The sequence below is a fragment of the Megalobrama amblycephala genome, linkage group LG6 (genome assembly GCF_018812025.1).
Source record: "Megalobrama amblycephala isolate DHTTF-2021 linkage group LG6, ASM1881202v1, whole genome shotgun sequence".
Lineage (NCBI taxonomy): Eukaryota > Metazoa > Chordata > Actinopteri > Cypriniformes > Xenocyprididae > Megalobrama > Megalobrama amblycephala.
In genome coordinates, this window is record NC_063049.1 from 40459375 (window position 1) to 40487209 (window position 27835).

A 27835-nucleotide genomic window follows, 5' to 3' on the forward strand; every position below is an offset into this window, starting at 1 on the left:
CTAATCCAGCACAAATTAGTGCATAAAAGGTCACCAAAATGAAGTATTTGAACCTCATAACAAAAGGAGGAGAAAAATTGCAAAAAGGTCCACTTTTTGAAAAAAAGAACCCCCCCTTTCAATAGGCTGGCTACGGGCCTGACACAGACCTGCACAGCATTTGATCACTGGATTTAAATCATTTTACTTTAAAAACTGTTTTCTCAACATTGCATGAGTCATGTATTGCTATCTTTGGAAGGCTGTTTTTCCATTCAAAAATGTACAAATTCATATCATTTCATATTTACATGCAATGCAGGGATTCCCTATGGAAGTAAATTAAGGCCATATGTTTCTGAAATAAAAAGCTTGTTGAATTGCACTAATTGAAAAAAATCTGCATTACATTAACTGTGCTTGCATTAAGATGCATTGTATTTTTAAGGCTTGCATTTCTATGGGCTAAAATTCAACATGTATTTAAGCTGTGAATATTTAAATTCAAAATTTTTCACACACATTTCCATTATTAAAAATTCAATAATTTATGTTCACCTTTCAGATTTCACTTCCAAAATATTAATTCTGTTTAAAAATACAACCTATAAAATTCGACTAGCAATTTTCTGTCCATGTTATTTCGCTTTAAAAATCACTTCCACAAATTCAGTGGTTCAAATTCGGCAGAAAATTCAACATTTCACAACCGGGAATTGCAGGAAAAGCAGTAGAGTGCCGATGCATGATCTCCATCTGTTTATGAAGACCAAAGCAACAGTTAAAAACAGGTCATTCGTTCATTAAAACGGATTTGCGGAAATAGCTAAGTGAATGTGTGATGATTATCAGGGCCAGTATAAATGCAGAAAAACTGATAAAGACACAAAAGCTGCATTTATGTTTAATTCAATGTCTTTACAGTTACTTTCCCTGTGTAGGCTACATGTAAGCAGGTTTCTCTTCAGTGAACAAGATTATAACGTTATTCCCCGATGCTGATGTACAGATCAGGGTAGACATATACAGTATTTCTCTCTGTTGAGAGACTTACAGTTCGTTTTGTGACTGTAAGACATTCTCTTTAAATGCTATTGAAGGTAGAAACGTGAATACCAATGTCGTAACTTTAGAGACGGTCCCTAAATTTGCAAATATCAAAAGTTCAACGTCAAACCAACTTTATGCTAGTATCTGCTTTCTTGGAGCCTATATAGTATAACCTACATCACAAATGAGGTGCTAGTTTGGTCTTTTATATCACTGTACTACTCCATTAAGCTATGTTAAGCATTTTATATGTGCTGATGGCAGGGGAATCCTATGACATATGAGGGAAACCCTAGTATTACAACACAGCGCTGCGATATAAAGTTTTAAGGAAACTTAACAACAGAGAGAAATATATGTCTAATACATATTTTTTTCAATTAGTGCAATTCAACAAGTTTTTTATTTCAAAAACATTTGGCATTAATTTACTTCCATAGATTCCCCAACTTTTTTTGTCAGCTGAATCTCTTTGACCTAATGTATTTACTTAAAGTTGTCTCTAAGAGTTTAAGTTAATAGGTCAATAATAAAATTAAGACAATAATAATAATAAATAATAAATAAAATTAAGTTCATGGTTGTCTGATATCAGTTAATAGTCACATGGTATGCAGGTAAACAAATACATTTTTAAAAATATTTTTATTTTAAAATGATTTTTATTTTATTTTTATTTTTTTTCATTTTAATTTTTTATGATTTAATTATTAGCTTGTGACAAACTCACGAACCCCCAGTTTGGGAAACCCTGACGTAATGTAATATTTAATGCACTTCATATTGTTGATAACAAAGAATGGAATATATTTTCTTTCTTTTTGTATTTTTATATCAATATGGTACAAGATTTTCCTATACAGATCAATGTTATAAATAAATTAGGTCAAAAGTAATCTAAAAGTAATCAAAAAGAAGAGGTGTAAAGTACTTGAGTAAATGTAAGTTACTGTACTTAAGTATCTTTTTGGCTACTTTGTAGTTGTACTGAGTATCAAAGACATTGGGAACTTTTACTCTTGACTACATTTTTGATCAAGTAAATGTACTTTTTACTCCACTACATTTGTGATGAATAATGCAATTGCAAGTTACATTTTTCATGGCACCTAACTTTTTCTGCAGCAGTTTGTTTCTGATATAAAGAAGCGATAATGCCATCTAAGGACATTGAATGTACTATATCTTGTGCATTTTGCCTTTACTCCCCCAAAACTTGTCAACAAGAATACTTTATGTGAATGTGCGTGCATTAGCAGGTTGCTGATTGCATTTTATTTATTAGATGAGGAAATGACTGCAGCTGGTTAGATTTTAGAAAATAAACTTGATTTTTTTTCATCTTACAAATCAATTGTTTCTTATTTTCACCGGAATGTCTCTCAGGTGTTGAGCACTAGTGCATCTCTGAGCTTACATTCAGCATGAGTAAAATACTTAAGTACTGTTAAAATCAGATACTTTAAGACTTTTACTCAAGTCCTATTGGAATTAGTTACTTGTAATTTCTGATGTAAGGTATCAGTACTTTTACTCAAGCATGGTTTTCAGGTAGTTTTTACACCTCTGTCAAAAAGTAGTCAGATTATATTACCTTAAATGCAAGGATTACATACTAACTACAATTTTTGTCATGTAATTTGGAATCAGTAACCTATAGTACAGTATTTACAGATTAACAGATCATGGTAGTCTTTATTACACTGCTTTATTTTACTGTGATTGTATTTTTACCTAATACATTATAAAAAAAAACAAACAAACAAAAAAACTTTAGAATAATGCAAATTACAAAAAAAAAAGCCTAATTTCCTTTTCTTATATTCTCTGTAAATACTTCACTTATTAATATATTTCTTCTCAAACATAAATGAATAAACCACAAGCAATTTCCAAGGGCGAATGAAATCTCTAATTCACACTATTATGTTTTATACAAACTATATTGGCATGTACTATACAGTATTACCTTCCAGAGAGACTTTATTACCCAACAAAAAATGCAAAGCTCAAAGACAGCAATAAAAAAAGAAACGCTCATATTTTTATTAGATGTTGAAACGTTAACCGCAATTTATTAACATTTAATGAATGTATAGCAGTGACTCACCTTTGGCACAAGCAAGCAGCCCAGGTGTGCAGCTCAGAGTTCTTCAGGTGACGTGTGTCTTTGTGAGCGAGTGAAGAAGACTCTGAAGTGAAGTTCTGCCTGGGTGAACAGAAATAGATGGCTTCCTCGGGATGCGTCTGGGACTTTCACTCCCACTTTTAAGGGGAGGAGGGTCCACCAAACACTTAAGTAGCATTGCATCTCTCTCCCTAGATTGAGCTTATAAATGTGCTACAATAAGTAGATGCATCTCATGCACATTTTCTAATTATTTCTTAAAAAACAAAAAAACAAAACTATATTCAGATCATTAAAGGCAGAATTGATTGAAGAATTCCATCATTTTTTACTCATCCAAACCCATATGCAGTTTTTTCCATGGAACACAAAAGGAGAATTATGGCTGATCTGCAAACACAAAGCTATAGAAGTCTTAGAATATAGTGCACAAATCATTATTTTTATGGTGCTTTTTTGACCTGAGCAAAAAGTAACAGCGTACAATTTTTAATGACAGGCATATGTACTATTCCCTTAATGTTCTGAAAACTATTCGTGATTTAGTACTCCTGGTTTGGAGTTTTATGCCACATGACAGACTTAAGATATATGAGATGAGGCAGACAAAGGGGAATATGGGTGGGGCTAGTTTTACAAGTTTTTAGTCTTTCTTCAGACATTCCATAGGATGCTATGGTGTTGTCATAGTGATCAGAGGGCCTGACCTCATATAGACTTTTCTTTAGGAGCTTTGTCACGTCCCTCAGTCCTGGTCATCAGGGTGTTGCGCTGGACTGAATTACGACCACAGTAGGAAGTGAGATTGTCCCTTCTGTTCTGAAAGAAATACTGAGGTGTTTCTACAAAAATCTGGTATATACTGTTTAAAAATTTGGAGATTTCTCTTATAAGAAGTCTTTTATGCTTGCCAAAGGCTGCATTTATTTGATTTAAAAATGGCAATATTGTGAAATATTATTATTATTTTAATTTACTCTTTGTTATTTAAATATATGTAAAAATTGAATTTATTCCTGTGATCAAAGCTGAATTTTCAACTGAGTCTTAAGTGTCACATGATCCTTCAGAAATCATTCTAATTTGCTGATGTGATGCTCAAGAAACGGTTGTGTTGCTTTATTTTTGTGGAAACTGTGATACATTTTTATTTCAAGATTATTTAGATGAATAGAAAGTAGCAATTGTTTGAAATTAACATTATAAATGTCTTTACTGTCACTTTTGATCAATTGAATGTGTCCTTGCTGGATTAATTTCTTTTGAACGATAAAAAGCAAGCCTAACAAAGCAATAACTTGAGTGTTAAAATGATTTTAAAAATGCAAGTGCTTACAATTAAATAAAGTGACAAAAGTAATATGATAGAAACTAACAAAACACAGATGTTCACTATAGACACATTTATCAATTATAATGACAATAGAATATTTTTCCACTTTTAAAAAGCGCGAAAAATAGGAATGTCTCAACAGCATATATCTGGGGCATTTTTTATCACTTTTGGTGGCATTTCACCCCCAAGTCCCAGTTCATTTCTGACCCGGGTGTGAGCGTATGTGACCTGTGACCCAAGTTCAAGTAATGGTGCAAGTGTTTGCATGTCCAGAGCAGACTGTGGAAGAAGCCGAGGCTCTATTCTTCAGCTGTGCCGTGGGTGTCAGGGATTTCTGTTTCAAACTCCGCAGGCTATGAACACTCAGAGCACGACTGACACTCTGGAATGCTTTGTCTCAGTAACAACACATTTTACCCTCACAATAAGGATTATGGTTCAAAAATGAAAATGTATAGGAAAGCGAAATCACAAATGAAATCTCTTTTATATCTCAACAGCAAAGAGATTAGAAGAGTCTTTCTTCTCAAATGTTCTCCTAAGAAAAAGTGTTTTTTTTTTTTTGCCTTATGATGGAAAATCATTTAAATCATGTCATATTCATTATTTATAGCCAATGAAAGTAACATATTAGTTGATGAAAACGTGCAAAATTAAATCAATAATTCTTTACATATTATTACATTCCTCTTATAACATAAACTGAAGCAACATTATAAAGAGTAGACTATGCTATTGTAATACATTGACCCCTGGTTTCACAGAAAAGGCTTAGACTAAAATGCATGTTTGAGCTGTTTTAACTGAAAGCAACTGACATATCTTAAAATTTGTCTAAGCTTTTGTTAGTCGTTGTGTTTTTAGCGCACTGTTACGGAAAGAACGTATTCATGATAACTTATGCATACTGACTGGGTCAAAATGAAGCTAATGTACAAGCAAATTTGAATGGATTTCAATTATTTGAAATGTTAAAGCATAGTTATCATCACAATGTGCATTTTCCATCTCACCTATTGTTGTCAAACCTTTGTTGATTTTCTCCAGTAATTTTAGAGTTCACTCAAAAATGAAAATTCTGTCATTAATTACTCACCCTCATGTCGTTTCAAACCCGTGAGACCTTCGTTCATCTTCGGAACACAAATTAAGATATTTTTGGTGAAATCCGAGGGTTTCTGAACCACACATAGGCAGCAATGTCATTGCACCTTTCAAGGCCCATAAAGGTAACAAAGACATCGTTAAAATAGTCCAATAGTTAATGTTATGAAGCGACGAGAATACTTTTTGTGTGCAAAAACAAAACAAAAATAACGACTTTATTCAACAATTTCTTCTCTTCCAGTTTCTACATCAGAACGCCGGCTCATCATTGGCCGATGCTGTTCATGTGAGCACCACATCACTTCATAACATTAAGGTTGAACCACTGCAGTCACGTGGACTATTTTAACGATGTTTTTAATACATTTCTTGGCCTTGAAAGGTTCAATGATGTTGCTGCCTAGGTTCATGAACGAAGGTCTTACGGGTTTGACATGAGGGTGAGTAATTAATGACAGAAATTTCATTTTTGGGTGAACTAACCCTCTAACCCGTGCTTAGATTTGCAGACACTTAAATCTGCAACAGAAGGTCAGAGATCTCAATATGAACTCAAATATTTCTCACTAAGTTCTTTCAAGATCAAATGATCTGAGCTATACTATAGTAAGAGCTATAATCTGTTGTCAGCTATAGACTCATTTGTGTTTATTTGTATTTCTTCTAAGGAATATTACAAGAAACATCTGAGATGTATTTCAAACTTGAGACAGTCCTAAACATCAACAGAAAAATTGATGAAAGAGCAACAAAATCTTTTTGTTTGAAAGTTTCACAAAATTATTCCACATGATGAGCAAACATTTGAACATGTTTCTCAATGCAATCCTCTGCGACTAAAAGTATGAAGACAATCCTAATGGTGCAGCTCATCCACAAATTATGTATTTCTCTCTAAAGAATGACAGAATCAAGTAAAGGCATGCAGCAGCAGCAGCGCCGCTCTTTCCATTGTTAGAAATTCCAGCTGTAGAGGGAATGATCATTGACTCGCTGGAATGGTTGTTAAAAGCGGCGTTTCTTTAACATCAAGGGTGAGGGGCGCGACTCAGCGATTGGTCAGGTGAGAGTCTTGGCGAAAGTGCAGCTGCTGAGGCGTGGCTTGAGGTGTGGGCGGAGCCAGAAGCCATTTGTGGTGGGAGTTTTCCAGGGATGCAAGTTCAGGCAGCTGTCATATAGAAGGTGGTGGTCTGCCATCATCATGTTTCAGTTTGCAATTCAAGCTCCATTATAGGTCTGTCACATGATTATGCTCACCTTCAGTATTACTTTTTCCTGTCCTGGTATGATTATTTGTACATTCCTTGTTTCATCCTTTTAGTCTGAGTGTATTTTTGCTGCATTCACATTGTCAGAATTACTATAATTAGGAGTTTCCGACTAGTAAAAACCACCACGTCTTTGTCAAACTTGTAATTACAAGTCGGAAACTTAGTAGTAGCTGCTTCAACAGTTAAAGGTATGTGGCAACAAAGACGGACTGAGCAATAAGTGTTAACTACATGAACTAACAATAATAAATACTTCTAAATCACTTATTAATCTTTGTATATTTCAGCATTTACTCTCAACATTATTGATAGTATTTTATCAACATTAATAAAATCATGTATCTGTTAATGTTATTTAGGCTGCGGCTATTTACACTAAGTGAAAATAGCAATATATTCTATTTACACTAAGTGACAATAGCTTTTTCTTAGCGATATGCTATTTACACATAGCGACAGATTCTATTTACACCATGTAAAAGTATCATTTCTTTGCAATAAGAGTAAATAGTAATTAGATTCTATCTATACTTTATATTGGCAGATACTATTTGCACCTCAGTATTTTTGTACATTAACAGGATGCAATAATATCATAGAGTGTAAATGATTATATTTATTAAAATTATTAAATGGATGCTGCCTGAGAGAATAAAAACCCTCCCTACACCTTTCCCCTAAGCCCAATAAACACTTTTAATATTATTAAACACTCGTTCGCAGTTTATTTCCACTTTTAGAACATTATTTTCATTTTTATTGAAAATAAATGTGAACTTGGCAAAAGGTGGATTCAAACCTGTGTCGATCGCATTAAAAGCCACGTCTGCGAGCCTTACTCGCTACTGTTGCGCCGCTGAAGATGTTGAATTTCATGCGTCTTTTTTAAAACTTGAGTGGCCCAACCAGACATTGGTGGGTGGAGCTAGTGTAAATAGCGTTTGCCAACAAGGGACTCTATTTGCACTTAGTGTAAATAGACACTCCGTATTAGGACATGGACCTGAGTTAACATGAACTAACGATGAACAGATTAATAAATACTGTAACAAATGTATTGCTCATTATATTAAAGCATTAACTAAGGTTAATTAATTATTGTAAAATGTTGCTAAGATCGCTTTATGGCTCAACACCCAGAATCAAAAGTCTGCAGATCTAAATAATTCGCTATAGTTAATAAAAAACAGCTTGAACGAGTGCCAGTGACTCTTTGCCCAATATAAAGAGAAATGAGAAATATTATTCCAGCGTTTATGTTGTTTCCAGTCATGTTGTGTTCACATTTGTAAAATCATTTCCCACTATTTAGACATTACCCAAAAACAAGCAATACGGGCCTCGCTACACCATAATCAGTCCTTTTGCTGTGATTTTTCTTTTGATTTTGGAGTGAAATGTGACCTGGACATCACTGCTGGAAAAACAGCTTAAACCATTTGCTTGAAAAGTGCTCAAAAGTCCTCTAAAACCAGCCACCAGACCAACCAAGACCCGCAAACCAGCTCAGGCCAGTTTAAGATGTTTTATTTTTTCCAGTAGGGATGTTCTTGATTGGAGAGACAATTACAAAACAAATACAAAAAGTTAAGCTTTTCATTTGGATTTTATTTAGACTTGAAATGCTTTACATATCATCTAAAATAAACGATCTTAACAGTCAAGTCCTCTCTACATCAGTGTTTTTGGAAAGAATTACAAAACAAGAGGTCACAGAAACAGGGTCATTCACACCATTCCAGTGATTCCCATATAAGGCAATTCCAATATTCGCAGCACTTCTAAGAAAAAAGATTGTCATGGCATTGGGGTTATGAACCGCTGAACAGGTCAGATGCAATGGGCGGGTGCAATGGTCAGTTCTGGCACGGATGCAAACTTGCCTCAACTTGATGTGATGTATGAAACGGTGACAGACTACAGCAACGTGCGCTTACGAGAACACAAAGGAATCCAGCATTTTGACCGCAAACTGACAGTCAGTAAAAACTCACACAGATGATATAAGGACATACCACTAACTTACCTAACCTTAGAAGTTAAAGATCTGAGCGATCTGGGTTCACACCCCTAAAAGAACCATTGTTCTGCTACATGACTAAATATGCTCAACTTAGGACTAAAATACATTTCATCACTAAATGCAATGAAAATGAGTCTTTGACTAGTTAACTTAACATGCTATCAGGCATGAACATCTATAAATCCATCCAGATGTTCTATTCTATAAAACATATATATATAGATGCAGACCAGATGACCACCACTATACAACTATGCAAACTACCTGTTATTTGTTTAGGAATGACACTAAAATTACCACACTTAAAAATTACAAAGAGCACGTCAAAATGACAAACGTTAGCAAAATACTGTCATTTTATGTCAAAGCTTGTTCATTTGTAAATGCAAAAGACATGTTGTTGTTGTTATCTGGAAAGAAGAACAGTTTCATGCATGGAGGGATACAGGGTGAACCAAAGAATGACTTAAAGTGCTGGTTGGAACTGGAAGGTGAGCATTGCATTTCTAAGTGCTATATGGCTTGAGAGCTTTTACTACACAGTTGAATGGTTTTACTCAGGAACGAGGCTACATGCATATAGAACAGTCCAGTCTAATTTATTGCATACACAGATGAGCATCAGATGAGCTGGCATGATGATTAAATTAAGGTTGGTGATTTAACTGTCATACAAATTATTGTGATTAGCTGATTTCTAAAATATTAAAAATCAGGGTTTTTCTAGATGTCTTAAATTTACGGAGCCCCTCAGGGGACGATGAACGAAAAAAATATGAGATGGAGGAAAATATTATTTGTCAATGATTTTACGTTCTTTTGCAAATGTTTTGCGTTGAGTTTGCTCGCAAAATGTTTGAGTTCCCCCAAGAAACTCTGTTTTTGCTGGCAAAAAGTTTTGCGTTCCCCCGAGAAAGTTTGCGTTCGCTCGCAAAACTTTTGTATTCTTTGCAAGCAAACGCAAAGTTTCTCAGGGGAATGCAAAACATTTTTGCAAGCAAATGCAAAAGTTTTATGAGGAGTGCAAAATTTATCGGGGGTATATATTTTACCTCCCATCTCATATTTTTTTTTTCCATCACCATGTCAATTTAGGGGCTCTGTAGAAATTACACAACTGCATATATATATATATATATTAGGGATGCAACAATACAGTTAGCCCACGGTTCAATACATACCTCGGTTTTTTAACCACGGTTTTCGGTTCGGTTCGGTTCAGTTTGTTATTCTATGCTTAGGCAATAGGAACAGTAAGAGGTTAGTAGAAAAAGTAAAAACGATTTATTGCAATACTCCTTTATTTTATTTAAAAGCAAAGAAAAGTCCACTAGTTTCTAGTGTATTGTATAATATAAAATAATTTTTTATTTTAAAATTAACACTGACATCTCACAGCTGTTGGTAGCCCATGTACAAACTGTACAAACAAATTCTCCAAAGCTGTTTACCAAGCTTTCGATTAAATTTAATATTTGAAATCACCAATAAAATCTGACAACAACTGCCTCATTTTATTTTATTTTTTTTCTCAAACGCTGGAATCATGACAAAAAATCTGTACTTTTCAGGCTGGATCAAGCTAATGCGCATGCGCAGACCTAAATGCGCGTCTCTTGTGCCTCATTTCGGAGACACTCGTCTGGCTGTTTCTATAGAAACCGGTGCTTCTAACGGCCGCTGCAGTGACGCGATGACTTTATCAGTCAGCGATTGGCTCTTATTTAGAAGGCGGGACTTATTCCACCATATTGCGCGTTTCACTTTCTCCCATTCAAAACAATACGAGTGACGCGTCTTGTGTTATTCTATAGTCTTTGATTATACTCAACGGCAAAACCGAAATGTCTCCACACCACGGATTTGAAAGACGCCGGCGCTTCCTCGTACTGTAGCCTCACTTCCCCGCCGCTCGCCATGTTAAAGTGTGGAATGATGGTTCAGCGCCCCCTAACTTTACAGCATAGTGATTGAATATTTACTCGCGGGGAGGAGTACTCGTAGACTTACAGGCACACACAAACAGTCAATTCGGAGAGAAATAAAATGCACATAAATTATTTAAACGTAAAACCGAAAAACCGCAATTCACAAGCGCGTATTGAACCGTGGATGTCGTACCGAACGGTTCAATATTATATTGAGAATTGTGGCATCCCTAATAAATATATATATATATATATATATATATATATATATATATATATATATATCAAAGAACACTGGAACACTAGAGAAAAAAAAATCTAAATATAGTTTTCTTGACAACATGACGGTGAGTAAATAATGACAGAATTGTCTTTTTTGGGCAAACTATTCCTTTAAAGCTGCAGTGCGTAAGTTTTGCCTATTTGTCGCCATCTCTGTTTGAAGCCTGCAATTGCAGCTATTTGCGGAATTATCATCTTTACGTGGGTTGTGCATCGACACGTCTCCTCAGAGCGGATGAATCTAATGTTTGTTGTCAGTCACCGCACCGGTGGATACAGTACTTAATTGCAGATTCATCTTGGAAGTATGACCAAAACAAGAATTTTCATCGGAAAATGTCATCTGAACAAAACATGTCTGCCACTTTTGTTCTGACCAACTGAGAAAAAAGCATTTCAATAAATCACCAATGGTGATTAAATCTAACGATCGCTTATCTCGGATCACATCAAACCGTGCAAAATTATTATTACTGTTATACTTTGTTCTCAAATTGTCAATGTTAAAAACATAAGCATTGCGTGACTATGTTTATTTAGTGTATATTAGCGTTACCTGTAGATTTCAATTTTTGTAGCCAGTCTTTTGCTTTTGACTACAGGTGAGTTGTCACTGATGATTGTCATTTGGATTACAATCCTCCATCAAAATGATCATTTTTATTATTGCTGCTGCTGTGAGAAAAGGCTATAAATGATCTGTGTCACCTGCAGCATCCTCCACAATAGCCTACTAGCTGGGTGTAATGACGCAAAGACGAACGACTGCCTATTTTATTACAATTTTTATTATTATATATGATTCCAAGTAAAAAATAATGTATTAGGCTTACACTGTAAGTGACATGACCAAATCAGAATGAAATCCTTAATTGCAGTTATTTGTATGAGAATTAATCATCAGCACAAAACTCAAAATCATGACAGGCCAAATCATGATCAGGTGATTCTCTAATAATCACGACCATCAAGAACCTGTGCGAGGGGACACCGAACAATAGTGGAAGTTTAAAAATGTTATTTTTTTTTATTTCAAAAAGTCACAGTTCAGCCAAAACAACCTATTTGCAAACTACCAACAAACCCACTTTTGCCCTACAGAAACACATTACACTGCCCTCTACTGACGGAAGACGTTCTCACCTCATCCTTGTCTGCTGGTTCATTATATACTGTACAACCACTCCAAGTGTGATGATCCAGCTCAGCTGTCAGAGCAGGAAGTGAGTGAGTTTTGCTTTATAATGGCTGACTTTTATGGTAGAAATGCACTGTAAATGGGATGGATGACTCAGATGACCATGTGGCGAAGTTTGCAGTTTAAATCCTTCTCCTTTTCAAGCAGTTCACTGCTGTGCTTTTTAAATGCCTCAAACGCCTAAAAGTGTGAGATGTAAAAACATTGAGATGTCACTGAGACCGAAATGTCCAATGTACATACAGGCTTTTTTTAACAGACCTTTTTCAACTCATCGCAGGTGTCCTCTGCCCTCTCTAAGGCATCCTGCAGTTCCTTCACTCTTAACTCACTGTTCACGGCTGCTGCTTCCTTTTCAAACCTGATTTAAAACACATGAGAGAGACAAATTGAGGAAATAATGCACTATTTTATGGACAATGTTTATTTCATTTGCGAGTTGAAAATCAAAGTGGTAAAGAGAGTCAAATATTTTGAACCAATCTTTTTGTCTATCATGTTGGTTTAAGGCAAATGAGTAGTTCACCCAAATTTACCCTCAAAAAAAAGAATTTAAATTTTTTTTTTTACTTTTTAGAACACAGTTCCATGCACAAGATACTGCAAAAGACATGAGCGCAGCTGTCAAACACGTCTGTCTAGCATGTGTTTAGTCAAGCAAACGCACTCTGTAGAGCAGTTTGTCCATTTAGGGCTACTGTAGACACATGTTGGCGCAAAATGGTGACTCTGATGTAAAGGGACCTGCGGTGTATGTAGATAGAAATGGCTTATTCTAAGGTAATAAAAACATAATGGTTCATTATGTAAGGTCTTTATACACCATTAAAAACATAGTTATGTATATTATATTGCATTTTTGTCAATAGATCCTCCTAAATATTACACATTGGATCTTTAAATAGAAAAGCAATGGAAAATAGAGCAGTGAAATGCAAAAACACATTCTGTGTAAATGGTCCCTTATTCATTTTCTACTTTCTTACATGCTTAAAGTGCGTGAAGTACTTGAATTTGACTTTTTGAATTTGAATTTAAGTCCTTGAAAACAGCAATATTTATGAAAAGGTACTTGAAAACTGCTTGAATTATATATATATATATATATATATATATATATATATATATAATATAAAATAAATGTCTGATATAGAGCCATTTTGCATGGCTATGAGTGTAATATTGCTCATATATTTCCAAGTGTATGATACAGCTTTCATTCTTCAGGTCAATCGTATATTAATGGGGAAAAAATCAGTTTGAATGAGGAAAGCAATATCTTTGTCATAGTATCCTTTCAATGGTTAAGGGGATTTCCCATGACTGGGACAGCACTGGTCAATGTTATATTATATTTTTATTTATCTAATTACCTTTTTTTTTTCTTTTTTTTTTTTACAAATTTGAAAGATAATAAAAATATTGTTTGATAGTGAGATCTCTAACAGTGCGAACTCTCATCAAATATTATGATTCATAGAAGGAAGAAAGAAAATATTACAGGGTTGGAGCAACTTACAGATGACATGTGCTATTTATAAAAAAAGTCCACTAATTAAGCATAAAAATCTTAATTAAAAATGTGTTTATTTTAAATTCATACCTGTTCTCTGCATCTAGTCTGCCATTCTCAGCTTCCTGCCTTTTCCTCTCCAGCTCCTGAATTTCAGCTTGTTTGTCCTGTAGCACATTGCAGTGAAATCATTACAGCTACGTTCACACTGTCAGTCTTGATATGTCCCATTCACACAGCAACTTAGAGTAGCATCTCAAATACTGTCTGTATGAACGTACAACGGAAGTCAAGCCCGTTTTCTCTTACCAGTAATCATAGCGACAGTGACCAAAGTAATATTAAAGATGGCGATGTCTATAAAATCTTATCACTTTTGACCCAAGAGTCCAATCGAACCACAAGTTCATCCAACAGATCTTCATTAACCCACAGTAACTTTTATACAAGACTAACTTAAATACAGGACTGACAACTATATTCTGCTGCTGTGTGAACGTGGCCTACATCTCAATCTGAAAAAATACAGTGATGTAATGAATGATTCATGATAAATCTGAACATTAAACATTTGTCCCATTGCTTACCAGAATAACTTTGCCCCGCTGCACAGAGAGATCGATTAGCTCATCCTTTTCCTTCATGAGTTTCTCCAGTCTTTCCTGAGTGTCTGTCTCTCGCATTGATTCTTTTTCCTGTGTTTGTCTTAGTTTGAGATCCAACTCTGTTGGAAAGAAATGTGTGATGTGTTTAAAGGTGCCGTAGAACGTCTTTTTAAAAGATGTAATATAAGTCTAAGGTGTCCCCTGAATGTGTCTGTGAAGTTTCAGCACAAAATACCTCATAGATTTTTTTTATTCATTTTTTTAACTGCCTATTTTGGGGTATCATTAACTATGCGCTGATTTAGGCTGCGGCCCCTTTAAATTCTCGTGCTCCCCGCCCCTGGAACTCGCGCTTGCCTTAAACAGCATAAACAAAGTTCACACAGCTAATATAACCCTCAAAAGGGATACTTACAAAGTGTTCGTCATGCAGCATGTTTAATCGCGCAAGTATAGTATTTATTTGGATGTTTATATTTGATTCTGAATGAGTTTGATAGTGCTCCGTGGCTAAAGCTAACATTACACACTGTTGGAGAGATTTATAAAGAATGAAGTTGTGTTTATGAATTATACAGACTGCAAGTGTTTAATAATGAAAATAACAATGACTCTTGTCTCCGTGAATACAGTAAGAAACGATGGTAACTTTAACCACATTTAACAGTACATTAGCAACATGCTAACAAAACATTTAGAAAGGCAATTTACAAATATCAGTAAAAATATCATGATATCACGGATCATGTCAGTTATTATCGCTCCATCTGCCATTTTTCGCTATTGTTCTTGCTTGCTTACCTAGTCTGATGATTCAGCTGTGCACAGATCCATACGTTAATACTGGCTTCCCTTGTGTAATGCCTTGAACATGAGCTGGCATATGCAAATATTGGGGGCGTGCATATTAATGATCCCGACTGTTACGTAACAGTCAGTGTTATGTTGAGATTCGCCTGTTCTTCAGAGGTCTTTTGCACAAATTAGATTTATATAAGAAGAAGGAAACAACGGTGTTTGAGACTCACTGTATGTCATTTCCATGTACTGAACTCTTGTTATTTAACTATGCCAAGATAAATTCAATTATTAAATCTAGGGCACCTTTAACAGTGTGCCAGCAACAAGTAGTCAAACTACACAAATTTAGAGTTATTTGTCGAAGCTCGCATCTTTTAAATAAGTGCTTCTCAACTTATTTTGATTCAGGATATTTTACATTTAACACCATGTGGCGACCAAACAGATTCAAAACTGTTTAGCCTACAAAAGTGAACATATATGTCCTTAAAACCCAACACATTATTAGATCAATTTAAACAATCTTTTACGTCAACACATATTTCTTGTGTTTTCTCATTAATAAGAAATTGACAAGCTTAATTATTTTGCTAAACTAACTATTTCATTAGTTGCATTTTAATATTTGCACTTACTGTAATTTTTCCCAGAATCCTATCAGAACAGACCTGCAGCCTGTTTTTGGGCTCTGACCCACCAGTTGAGAACCATCATTTTAAATGTAATTTGCAAAAACTACAACTGTGATTCTTATTACTAGAATAGTTTATGCAGTGGTAAAATACTGAAAGCGTACCTGCACACATCTCTACAGCATTCTTCAGCTGTTTTTGTGTGTCGCTTAGTTCGTTCTTCAAAGATGCCTCTTTGATCTGATGGAGGTTGATCAGTTCTTTCAGTTTAATCTGGAAACCTGTTGTTTTCTCCCTGTTGGGATCATAAAGAGTGACTAATATACTTACTGTACTTATTTCACTGAATCATTTAAAGTAAACAATGATCATCCACTTTTTCAGTGGCCTTGAAGTTTTCACTTCCAGAACAGACTGAAACTTACTGATACTCCGTTTCTAGTATCTTATGTTGCTCTGCCAAGTCCTTGAGCTCTTGGGTCAGTTTGAGGATCGTCTCCTCTTTTTCTTGCACTTCCTCGCTGAATAGCGTTTCATTTTCCTTTCTGAGTCTCTCATTCTCTTTCTCCAGCTTCGCATTCTGGCTTTTGTACTCGTTCTTGAAGTTGATCAGCTCTCTGTGATTGGAGGCCAGGTGCATGAATCTCTGCTCCAGCAGTTCGGATTTCTTCCTCTCGTTCTCCAGCTCCACCTGCACATTGGCTCTCAGGTTCTCCAGCTCTGTGTTGATCTTCTCCAGAGCCTGACAGCGCAGAAGCATCTCGTCTGCTCTCTGTTTCAGGATGCAGATGAGAGTAGACTGCTCGTCGATTCTTGAACGCAGCACTTCTGCCTCTGTCCTCTCTTCCTGGGAGAGACTTCTGAGTTTTTCCAGGGCTTGGTGCACATCATCCATATCCTTATAGGAAAGATTAAGATCCGGGGGTTAAACCTGAGCTAATACAATTTCAGTTATCATTATATTCAACAACACAAGAGATTAGTGTTGTCACGATACCAAAATTTTGACTTTGATACGATACCCAACTTAAATATCACGATACCAATACTTAAACGATACTATGGCAAAAACCTAAAACAGCAGGAAAAGCAAATAAATAACATATGACAGAACTTCTTTCTTCACCAGTGTGCAGGCTGATAATTCTGGATTTGAGCTTCATTGCCATGAAGTTAGGGTTAGATTTAATATAAATTTTAATGTTTATTATTTTCATGCTCAATAAAAATGTAAATTATTGGCTGTTATTTTTTTTTATACATTATTTTTGACAGTAAGATTATTGAAAAATTATATTACTGTAAATAATTAGAGCAATGTTATTAAAGCATAAATTGGTTTAAAATAACTGTATACGCTTCACATATTTATGTATTTTTAAATTAATTTTATTTTTGCAACCAGATATCACTTATTAAACTAAGACTCAATAATATACCTCTTTTCGGAGTTCTGCTTGCACGAGTAAAATAAATAAATAACACTCATTTATTGTTTGAGAGCATAAACATAATGCTGGTATCACACTAACCTGTCGCTCTTTAAATTCTTTGTACAAATCGGGATGTTTGACGGCAAGATGCTTTTGACTCCCTTTGATTGTCTATATCCTGTTTGTATGATCCTTGTTTGGGTCAGTTTTTGTCTGTTTTTTTGTTTTTTTTTGATTTAGTAATTGTTTATCAGGGACAACTATTTTTTTTATTTTTGATGTCAACCCTTAAAATAAAATTCCCTTTTTTTTTTGCACTACTCGTGGCCTGCAGTGATGGGAGAAGTGAAGCTTTTCGAAACTTTGAATCAACTGAACCAATTGCTTTGCAAATTGATTCATTCTTTTGAATCGCTCGAAACGTCACACGCTGATGACGCCTGCTGGTCAGAATGGTGTAAAAGCATCAAAAACTCTGCTCAAATATGCATGAAAAACATTTTAGAAACAAAATGCAAATGTTTTATTGATAATGACTTTATTAAATGCAATAAACAAATTATCTAATACCATTAAATATGTAGTGTCGGTATAATATGTGTAATTTTATTAAATTGTTCTTGTTTTTTTAACCAAGAGTTTGTTCAAGAATTGAGTTGATTCAATTCTTCCTTTTTATTTTACAAATGTGTCAACAAAAATGTCTATAAATTTATAAAATCAATCAGAGATCAGGTAAAAAAAAATCAAAGTCTCGTTTACTGAAATCACGTGACTGTGGTAGTTTGATACGCATTCTGAATCAAAGATTCACAAAAGTTTCAAAGCTTCACGAATACGAAGCAATGTTTCGAAAAGCTATTGTTTTGGGCAAGAAATATTACAGTTCTGTAACAAAATATTTATTTAATTTAAAACAATTACCCCAGTTTTGCAAACACATGTCAACCTTACCTTTCATTTAATATCTGTCATCCTATTTGACTTTTGCTTGCCTTGTGTATCCCAGTGTGGTTTTATTGTGTTCAATAAAACTCGGTAACACTAGTAATGGGCGTTTTGTATTTTTGTAAGTTAAAGGTGTAATATGTAAGATTTTTGTCCGCTAGAAGCCTATTCAAAACAAAGGCGTAGCTTGATGACGGAAAGTTTGAGCGCAGAATCTTGGGACATGTGGTCTTCACCTCACAGTCGGTGCAAAATAATCGGGATAGGACTCAGGAAGAAATCATGTTCATGGATGTGATTATTAACGTTACTGTAGTATGAAGCAGTGCAGGAGCGAGTGTTGTGGGAGCTGAACGAGGAGCTGGAGCGATTGCGCAACACACGCCTCACGAGCAGCAGAACTTTTATTATGTCACAGTCGCCGGCGCCGTTTCCACTTTTCCGGTCATGAGTATGAGGTAACGCAGCTCTGTTTATCATATTAGATACATATGAGTGTGTTGAAAATGATGTTATAACGTTACTCTGTGCGTTCTCTTGGCGGCTGCTTTGAGACACTGTTACACACTGCAGTAAGATAGATGGATTTTAAAATATATTAAATGCTGGATGGCTTGTGTTGACAAATGGCATGCAATGAAGCATGAAAATGCTGTATTACTGTTACTAAAAATAAAGCTGCATTTGATTATGCTATGTTAGCTACTTGACAAAATAGTGTTTTTCTCTGAAGCGTGGTAAAGCATGGTACTCGCAAAAAATCAAGAAAATTAGATTTAAACAAAAAGACTAAACGTGTTGAGCTATATAACAATAGTTCTCTATCTATAAACCTAACCAAACAGTTGTTCCCTTGTCTATTAAAACATGTAAATATTAAAGTCTTTGGTGTTTCCATGGTTTTTACAAAATAAAACCGGAAACCGATGGTAACGCGGGTATGACGCAATTGACAGGCGACTCCTCACACGTCCCAGAGCCTTGGTTAAAATTGCAATTTTCTCACCATTTACAAATAGTTGGAAACATTTGGGATATTTTAAGTACAATTGTAAGTACAAAGTAAATATATAACACTGGCCTAGTAATTTTTGGATATTTTACTGCAAAAATCTTACATATTGCACCTTTAACGTTACACTTGACATTTTTGCTGTTTTTGCTTGCATTTTGCTATTTAACGCAAGGTTTTTTTGTGACGCCACTGGGGTATTTTATCACAAAAGGTCAATGTGTGTTATCTGAACTTTTTTTTTAAATATCTCTGGAAATGTCCCAAGTCTTCGAGGTGTCACCAAAATTCGAATGAGGGGAAAAACATAAACCCATGAAAAATGTTCACTGGGGTAAAAATGTGACAACTAGCCCCGGTATGTTTTCCCTATCGGGAACTAACGTTACTGGTTTTAAAGCAAGTGTAGTATGACGTCTCAGATATTAAACAAGTAACGTTAATAGTCATAAATTTAAACAAAAAATGATATAAAACCCCGAAATCGCTCAGTAATGAAATGCACCACCAGTTGCTTTGTTATTGCTTGAGAGAATTATGTTTTAAACTACAATTTTACCACAGATGCAAAATCAAAACAGTCGCTAATCGATCATGAGATCATGCGTGTCAGTTGCTGAAATGGGCGTAAACAGTTTTGTATGAACGTCACGGGCTCTCAAACGTACCTGTTTAGTGTCTTTGATCATCGTTTTGAGGTCTATTTGGATTTTCCGAGGAGATGTCATGTTGAATCTTCCAAGGCTGTGTGTTGCAGAAAGAAAAAAAAATCAGATTTCTTCACAAAGGCGTCTCAGCCGCAATGAGCTGCAGTGATCCGACGGTTTGAGGCTATACAAAGTTTCGCCGGTTGCCCCTAGCAACAGCGAATTCAGTCGCGATTATTTCGCGTATTTTTCCTCTTCGATAACCTAAATTTAAGAATGTAATTCAGTATTCCAAAATTCGACAAACATATCTGACACGCATTTTTGATCCAGATGTCTATTTTGTGTTTTCCCCTCAGGTTAAGCAGATTGGGCTAAAATGCAGGTGTAGTGCTGTAGTATCACCACTAGATGTCGCCATGACTCCTCTTTAAAGTGTATGAAGATACTTGGTGCAGTTGGAATTGCTTTACACTTTTGCTTTAGGGTAAATAATAAAGGATTATTTCTAAAGAATGATTTTGATTAGCATTAATTATGCTCAGTTGGGAAAAAAGACATCTTAAACTAGCTTAAACTGGTTGGTCTCCCACGCTGTTCTTTTGGAGTGGTTTTGAGCACTATTTAGAGTGTGAACTCTTTATTTTTTTAAAGTGAGAATCATATTAAACGTTTTGCACATAAAATACTCACTTTAACACAACAAATCTTTATGCAACTATGCAAAAAGAATCATTTATTAGCCAAGCATGTGATCTTTGACCAGACTGACTCCCTATAGAAACCTGCTGACCTTAAGTAACACATTTAAAACAGTGTTCTGCATTATTTTAGTATTGCCTACAATGCTGAAATGACCTACTCAGCCTATTGAAAACATGAACTTGTGCTCAGTCTTGAGAACCACAGACAGTTGTGGGTTATGCGTTATTATAATTAATGATAATTTAAAATAATAAGCCTCTTTTTTTGCAAAGCTTCACTGCTGGATTCACAGCAGACTACAGTCAAGTTGTCATTATTGATTTAGCCTGTTGCTGTAATACATATTAGAAGCACAAACTAACATGTTCCAGTTACTAAAGCAAAATTAATGGTAGACCATTATGTTTTTTGTTGTTTGTTTGTTTTTTTAAATGTCCATTGCCAATGGTGGTTGATGCCTGCTATCCCTTCTGGAAAATACAGGTTAAGATATTAGCTGTGTCTTTTGTAACAGTAGTTGTTTTCTAACTGGTTAACTGTTGCAAGCTGGTCATTAGGTGGCTGATCACCAGCTTAATTAATCACCCACACGTCGTTTCAAACCTGTAAGACTTTCGTTCATCTTCAGAACACAAATCTTTTTAATGAAGTCTGAGAGCTTTCTGTCTCTTTCAAGCCCCCGAAAGCTAGTAAAGACATCATTAAAGTAATCCATGTGACTCCAGTGGTTTAACCTCAATTTTAAGAAGTGACGCGAGAACTTTGTTTTTTGCGCAATTGTTTTTTTAAAGTCCCCCTGTGGTGAAAATCAAGTTTTTAATGTTGTTTATATGTCTATATGGTGTTTTTAATATGCTTTAAGACAAACCATGTGCAAATTCATAAGTCAACACCATTCCTGAGTATTTTCTCTTTAAAACTGCAGTGAAAAAAGACCCTCGGTTTGAAATCGCTGGTGTCTGTGACATCACAAACTAACTTGTAACCAATCACGTCAACATGCCGGCGGGCTTTAGCTTATCATTAAAGGGTCAAAAATGAAAATAATGTCATTTATTACTCACCCTCATCTCGTTCCACACCCGTAAGACCTTCGTTCATCTTTGGAACACAAATTAAGATATTTTTGATGAAATCTGATGTTAATATTGAACCACTGTACTCACATGAACTGATTTAAATATGTTTTTAGTACCTTTATGGATCTTGAGAGAGGAAGTACCATTGCTGTCTATGCAGGCCTCACTGAGCCATAGGATTTCATCAAAAATATCTTAATTTGTGTTCTGAAAATTCTTCGTCTTACAGGTGTGGAATGACATGAGGGTGAGTAATAAATGACATTATTTTCATTTTTGGGTGAACTAACCCTTTAAGGCTACGTGATTCGTGTAATTCCTAACTTAATGTGACAAGTCAAGAAACGTTTTACATAATTTGACATATTAGGCATACACAAGTACATGTGTGCATATTTTTTAATACAAATATTATTTGCAAATAGTTTAAAAATGATTATTTCCCAACTAGAATTAGACCTAGAATTTCCTTTACTGTTCTTTTTCATGCTTTATAAAAATAAAAAAAAAATAAAAAAAATTGGTCCCCCCCAGTGTTCAAGACATGGTTGCGGCCAGCTGTCTGACTCTGACATGGAAAACGGGAACATGGTTTGTGTAACATTAGCAACACATTATTAGCTGTTTGATAACAGTCAAGCAAAAGGCTAATCATATTAATTACCGTTATGTGTCCGATATTGTAAAAAGTGATACTATTGTGCAGCGTTTACCTCAGTAAGTTGACCGAGTGGATCTCTGAGCTGGCGTGAGCAAGTGGAGGTGGAGCTAATTTGCATATTTATTGATCAGCGTATATTAAATTAGGCAAGGGTGTTACATTCAAGCTATTTTAAGGCATGAAAAAAAAAATTTCACAGGAATAAACATTTAAATATATATATCGAATAGCCTCACCAATAGCATTTTGTTTATGTTACAGCTCGGCCAGAGCTGTTAAACTCAGTAAAACCTCAGTTTCCTTCTAATCTCTAACCGTTTCTCCTCCTAATGTCCTTTATATCGCTTTAATATACAGCATTCTGTGCAGAATTCAAATGGGTCTGATACCTTTTGTGGTCTGAGCCGACTCGCGGTCCGTGGATATGATCCGCTCTGTGCTCTCGTGTCTCTGAACCGGAGCAGACTGTGCTCGCGCTGCGGCAGTTCACGACACTAACGTGAAAACGGACTTCATTCGCATCAAAGGAAAGCATATTTACACTGTCTGAATCGTTCCTTATTCTCTATATAGTGCACTATGTGCCATTCACCATGTAGAAACTAGTAAATGTGTGAATAAATCACCGATTTCAGCCGCAGCAGAGTGAAGGAGGAGGCGGGACTTCAGATTCTAGAGAGCATTTGATTGGACAGAAGATTTGATGAGAAACTGAAGTGCGATGTGATGTCATGAAAATACGTGATCCATTTTAGCGGAAGTGAGAGACTGTAAGTTTTGAATGCTTATATCTCCTAAATGTGAATTTTGTCATTGTTTTTGGAACACGCCAGCTTATTCATAACCCAAAAATTAAAATAATGTCATTTATTACTCACCCTCATGTCGTTCCACACCACCGTAAGACCTTCGTTCATCTTCGGAACACAAATTAAGATATTTTTGATGAAATCCGATGGCTCAGTGAAGCCTCCATATAGCCAGCAATGACATTTCCTCTCTCAAGATCCATTAATGTACTAAAAACATATTTAAATCAGTTCATGTGAGTACAGTGGTTCAATATTAATATTATAAAGCGACGAGAATATTTTTTGGTGAGCCAAAAAAACAAAATAACGACTTGTATAGTGATGGCCGATTTCAAAACACTGCTTCAGGAAGCTTCGGAGCATAATGAATCAGTATATCGAATCAGCGGTTTGGAGCGCCAAAGTCACATGATTTTAGCCGTTGGCAGTTTGACACGCGATCTGAATCATGATTCGATAGACTGATTCATAACGTTCCGAAGCTTCCTGAAGCAGTGTTTTGAAATCGGCCATCACTATATAAGTCGTTATTTTGTATTCTCGTCGCTTTATAATATTAATATTGAACCACTGTACTCACATGAACTGATTTAAATATGTTTTTAGTACCTTTATGGATCTTGAGAGAGGAAATGTCATTGCTGGCTATGCAGGCCTCACTGAGCCATCGGATTTCATCAAAAATATCTTAATTTGTGTTCCGAAGATTAACAAAGGACTTACGGGTGTGGAGTAATAAATGACATTATTTTCATTTTTGGGTGAACTAACCCTTTAAGCCTAACATATTTATACTAAAATCTAAAAAACTTAAATTTTGATTTCAGGGGAACTTTAATATTTTGTAAATAAAGATGAACGAAAGGGTTTGGAATGACATGAGGGTGAGTAAATAATTACATAATTTTCATTTTTGGGTGAACTAACCATTTAAATGTGAAGTAAAATTGCCAATAGTTACAGTCAGTGCATCAGATAATCTCTCAAAATATGCATATATACAAATATATCACGTACAATCAACTTGATCATAAGATCTAATTTTCTTAACCTACCATTCCTTTTGTTGCAGAATCAGTGGGCGTGCAAAGCAGCAACAGGTGCAATAATAATTAATAAATAAGTTATTATCATTTTATTACTATTAGCTTACAACAGCAATAATACGAGTAAATATTTCTCATACTGTGACTGTTTCGCAATCCACACATTATGTAGGCAAGTCAATGAGCTCAACAGGTTCCTGGGAGCCAGTTAAGGATTTGATCCTGTGGGTCGAGCTGAGGGGGAGCGTCATGGTTACGCCCTTTTTCATCAGCCCGGGACAAGTGAGTAAGAGCCACTTCACTGCATCTCAGTCCCAAGAGCTCCATCTGGCCGGCTTCATGAGGGGCTGGACACACCAGCCGGGACCGTGCGTCAGAATGCGCCTACAACTACTGCTCATTATAACTTTATGCGCTCTTCATTGCGATTGTCAAGGTAGGTTAACATGTTTAGTATCATGTTTGTTTTAGATATATGGTGCGTATAACGGACTTTTTTTATATATATATATATATATATATATATATAACAATAGGCAAGTTTCTCCGCGTAATAACACAATAAATATTCAAGTTTAATTGTCCTACATAACTGTGGAAAACTAGAAGCTCATTGTTTGTTTAGGAAATAAACAATCGCTCATTTATTCGTGGGAATAACGGTGTTATCTAACAGCATTGTTATTTATGCGCACTAGAATGAACGGCTTTAAGCGCAAAACAACGTTAGATTTGTGAAAATAATCACTATTCGTGACCGAACAAGAGTATTTTCTTTAAATAAATTAGTTTTAATGAGAATTGTCGCACAAAGCCTCCCTCAGACAGATTTGAGGTTCTCGGAGAACTTTTGCATGGGCTTTGGCGTTGCTAGGTAACAGAGACGAGCATGTGACTTGAAGACAATCTCTTCAGCAGACCCCAAGCTGCTGGTACAAAGCAAATTCACCGCATTTCTGCTCTCAGGCCTGTTTCTGAAAGACTTAAACAGTCTGCTGTGGAGTTTGAGACGTGCATTTTGCAGTAGGTTTCTCAGCCAGACAGGTTCCTCTGGTGCAAAATGTGTGGTTGCATGGCTAGAGCTCCTCGAATTGTAATCTGCTTTCTTTTTGCCCAACCCTTAGCATGTAAGCTTCTTATGTGAATCAAGCAACTAATTACTCTGCAGCTGCCGCTCAGGATGACCACTGCTTGCTCACGAAACACTGTGTTGTTGACCTAGTGAAAATGAGCTAAGGGTGACTTTATTAGATTCTCAATAGTGTTCATTTGCCGACTTTGTTTATGGGGAGAATTGGGATGTTTGCGTTCAGAAAAGTATGCATGATAGTATTTTGTGACCTCGAGGTGTCAAAATCGCAGTCTTTTTGGGAATTCATACTGCTATGTTTGCATCAGGCTTAAGTTAGCCTTGATTGATCTCCTCAGAAATGCGAGCCAGGAATGAGTTCCTGTAATCCAGCTTTATTCAGCATGTGTTTCGGAGGAAATGACCAAAAGGGTCTCGATGGAGGGGGACAGGTTACTTTCTCTAATCCGCTGAGCTTCACTTCCTGTTGGTTCCTCTAGCTCTCAATTTCAGACCTGGGGGTCAAAGGTCTTAAAAGGTAGTTACTCGTTACCTTGTTTAAACATGATGAATTTTATTTTAAACTTGGGACTTCTATTGAGTTGGCACAATTTAAATATGTTTTGACACCACCTTGTGAAAGCGTTTATGTATAAATTAATATTTACATCCATGCGTTACCCATTGCCTGCAAATGTGATGATGCTGCCGATTCATAACTTGTTTTTCCAACAGCTTGCTGTGCAGTCACGTTTTAGCCATTTTTGGACTGTAATGATTAATAGGACACGTTCACTCAGTGTCACATTCACAGTCTTTTTTTTATTATGTGCAGCCATGGGTGCAGACAATACCGTGAAGATCAGCGAACAATGATATCTCATTCAGTAGGCTCAATCAGATGTGGATCAGTGAGAGGCCTCATGATCTGTTACAGGATTTCCATACACCAAATCAAGAGAGGAAATCAGTTTGATGCTGGACAGAGGACCTTATCTGAACCTGGCTGTCAGCAAGCTTTAAAGTGCATAACTTTTGGTGAAGAAACACTTTTGTAGTGGACTTCGTTTATAAAGCGCAACAGAAGTAAAAATCCTATTCGTTGCTTCCAGAGAGAATAATGTCTTTAAACACAATAAACTTCACTTTATATCGTCGCAAAATTATTATCGCCCAGCAATATATGAATTTATTTAGTTATATATATATATATATATATATATATAGTAGGCTGACATCCAACTTTTTCTGCATACAAACAGTGTACTCATTTAAAGCAATATTTACTGTATAGCAAATATTGGCTGTGTGATTGTTTATATTGTCGCAAAATGTAAACTATATTATCACACAGGTCTGTATTTACAGTTGGATATATAAATATATACGTACGCTCTAAAAAATACTGGTTTTAAAACAACCCAAGTTGGGTTGAAAATGGACAAACCCAGCGATTGGGTTGTTTTAACCCAGTGGTTGGGTTAAATGTTTGCCAAACCTGCTGGGAAGTTTTATTTAACTCAACTATTGTTTAAAAATGACTATATGTCTGGCTTAAAATGAACTCAAAATAGGTTGGAAATTAAAAATCAGACACATAATTACTAGAGGCGACAATAATCAAAAGGTGAACATTTACTAATAAGCCATTCAATAAATGTTTATCGTTTAATTATTCTTCGTTTAACTTATTAATAAATGTAAATGTATTTAAACATTAATAAATGTTGATTTTCAACATACTTTGGGTTCATTTTAAACAACAATACAGTAATTTTTAAATAATAGTTGAGTTAAATAAAACTACCCAGCAGATTGAGCAAACATTTAACCCAACCGCTGGGTTAAAACAACCCATTCGCTGCATGATTGTTTATATCATTGCAAAATGTACATTAAATTGTTCTGTATATACAGTTGAATATATAAGTATATTAATTTTATCCAAACACCTATATTAGACTTTAAAAAATGCTGGGCTAAAAACAACCCAAGTTGGGTTGAAAATGGACAAACCCAGCAATTGGGTTGTTTTGACCCAACCTTTTGTCCAACCTGCTGGGTAGTTTTTATTGAACTCAACTATTGTTTAAAAATTACCATATTGCTTGCTTAAATGAACCCAAAATTTCAGAACATTTAATAATATGTTATATAAATGAACATTTATTAATAAGTTAAACGAAGAATAATTAAACAATAAACAATTATTGAATGGCTTATTAGTAAATGTTCACCTTTTGATTATTATTGTCGCCTCTAGTAATTATGTGTCTGATTTTTAATTTCCAACCTATTTTGGGTTCATTTTAAGCCAGACATACAGTCATTTTTAAACAATAGTTGAGTTAAATAAAACTGCCCAGCAGATTGGTCAAACATTTAAACCAACCGCTGGGTTTGTTTATTTTCAACCTCAGCATTGTTTAGAGTGTATATTCATGTGAAACCGATATACACTATATAGCAAATCTCGGCTGCGTGATTGTTTATATTATTGCAAAGCTCTATATATAAAGCTGGATATATGAGTATGTCCAACTTTATCTGCATACAGATGCTATATAGCA

At 35.4% G+C, this 27835-nt stretch overlaps 3 protein-coding genes across 3 annotated transcripts in view; 1 reads left to right on the top strand and 2 right to left on the bottom strand.

The window, feature by feature from the left end:
* Window positions 1-3275, bottom strand: part of col28a2a (collagen, type XXVIII, alpha 2a) — a 51437-nt gene extending 48162 nt beyond the window's left edge. The window contains exon 1 of the mRNA XM_048194614.1: window positions 3140-3275. The gene's annotated coding sequence lies outside the window, so the exon portion shown is untranslated. The remainder of the gene's footprint in view (window positions 1-3139) is intronic.
* Window positions 3276-12107: 8832 nt separating this feature from the next.
* On the bottom strand, window positions 12108-20236 carry zgc:172182 (coiled-coil domain-containing protein 89). The gene is made up of 7 exons (XM_048192421.1): window positions 19915-20236; window positions 16279-16751; window positions 16018-16148; window positions 14403-14539; window positions 13906-13982; window positions 12564-12663; window positions 12108-12482 (listed from the first exon to the last, which is right to left on the bottom strand). The coding sequence occupies exons 1-7, from the start codon at window positions 19972-19974 to the stop codon at window positions 12396-12398; spliced, it is 1065 nt and encodes a 354-aa protein (XP_048048378.1). The 5' UTR covers window positions 19975-20236; the 3' UTR covers window positions 12108-12395.
* A 4160-nt stretch (window positions 20237-24396) lies between these two features.
* The window catches only part of lrp2a (low density lipoprotein receptor-related protein 2a), a 117128-nt gene continuing 113689 nt past the window's right edge, over window positions 24397-27835 (top strand). The window contains 1 exon segment of the mRNA XM_048194618.1: window positions 24397-24632. Within this exon segment, the coding sequence (XP_048050575.1) occupies window positions 24446-24632 (187 nt within the window). The 5' untranslated portion in view covers window positions 24397-24445.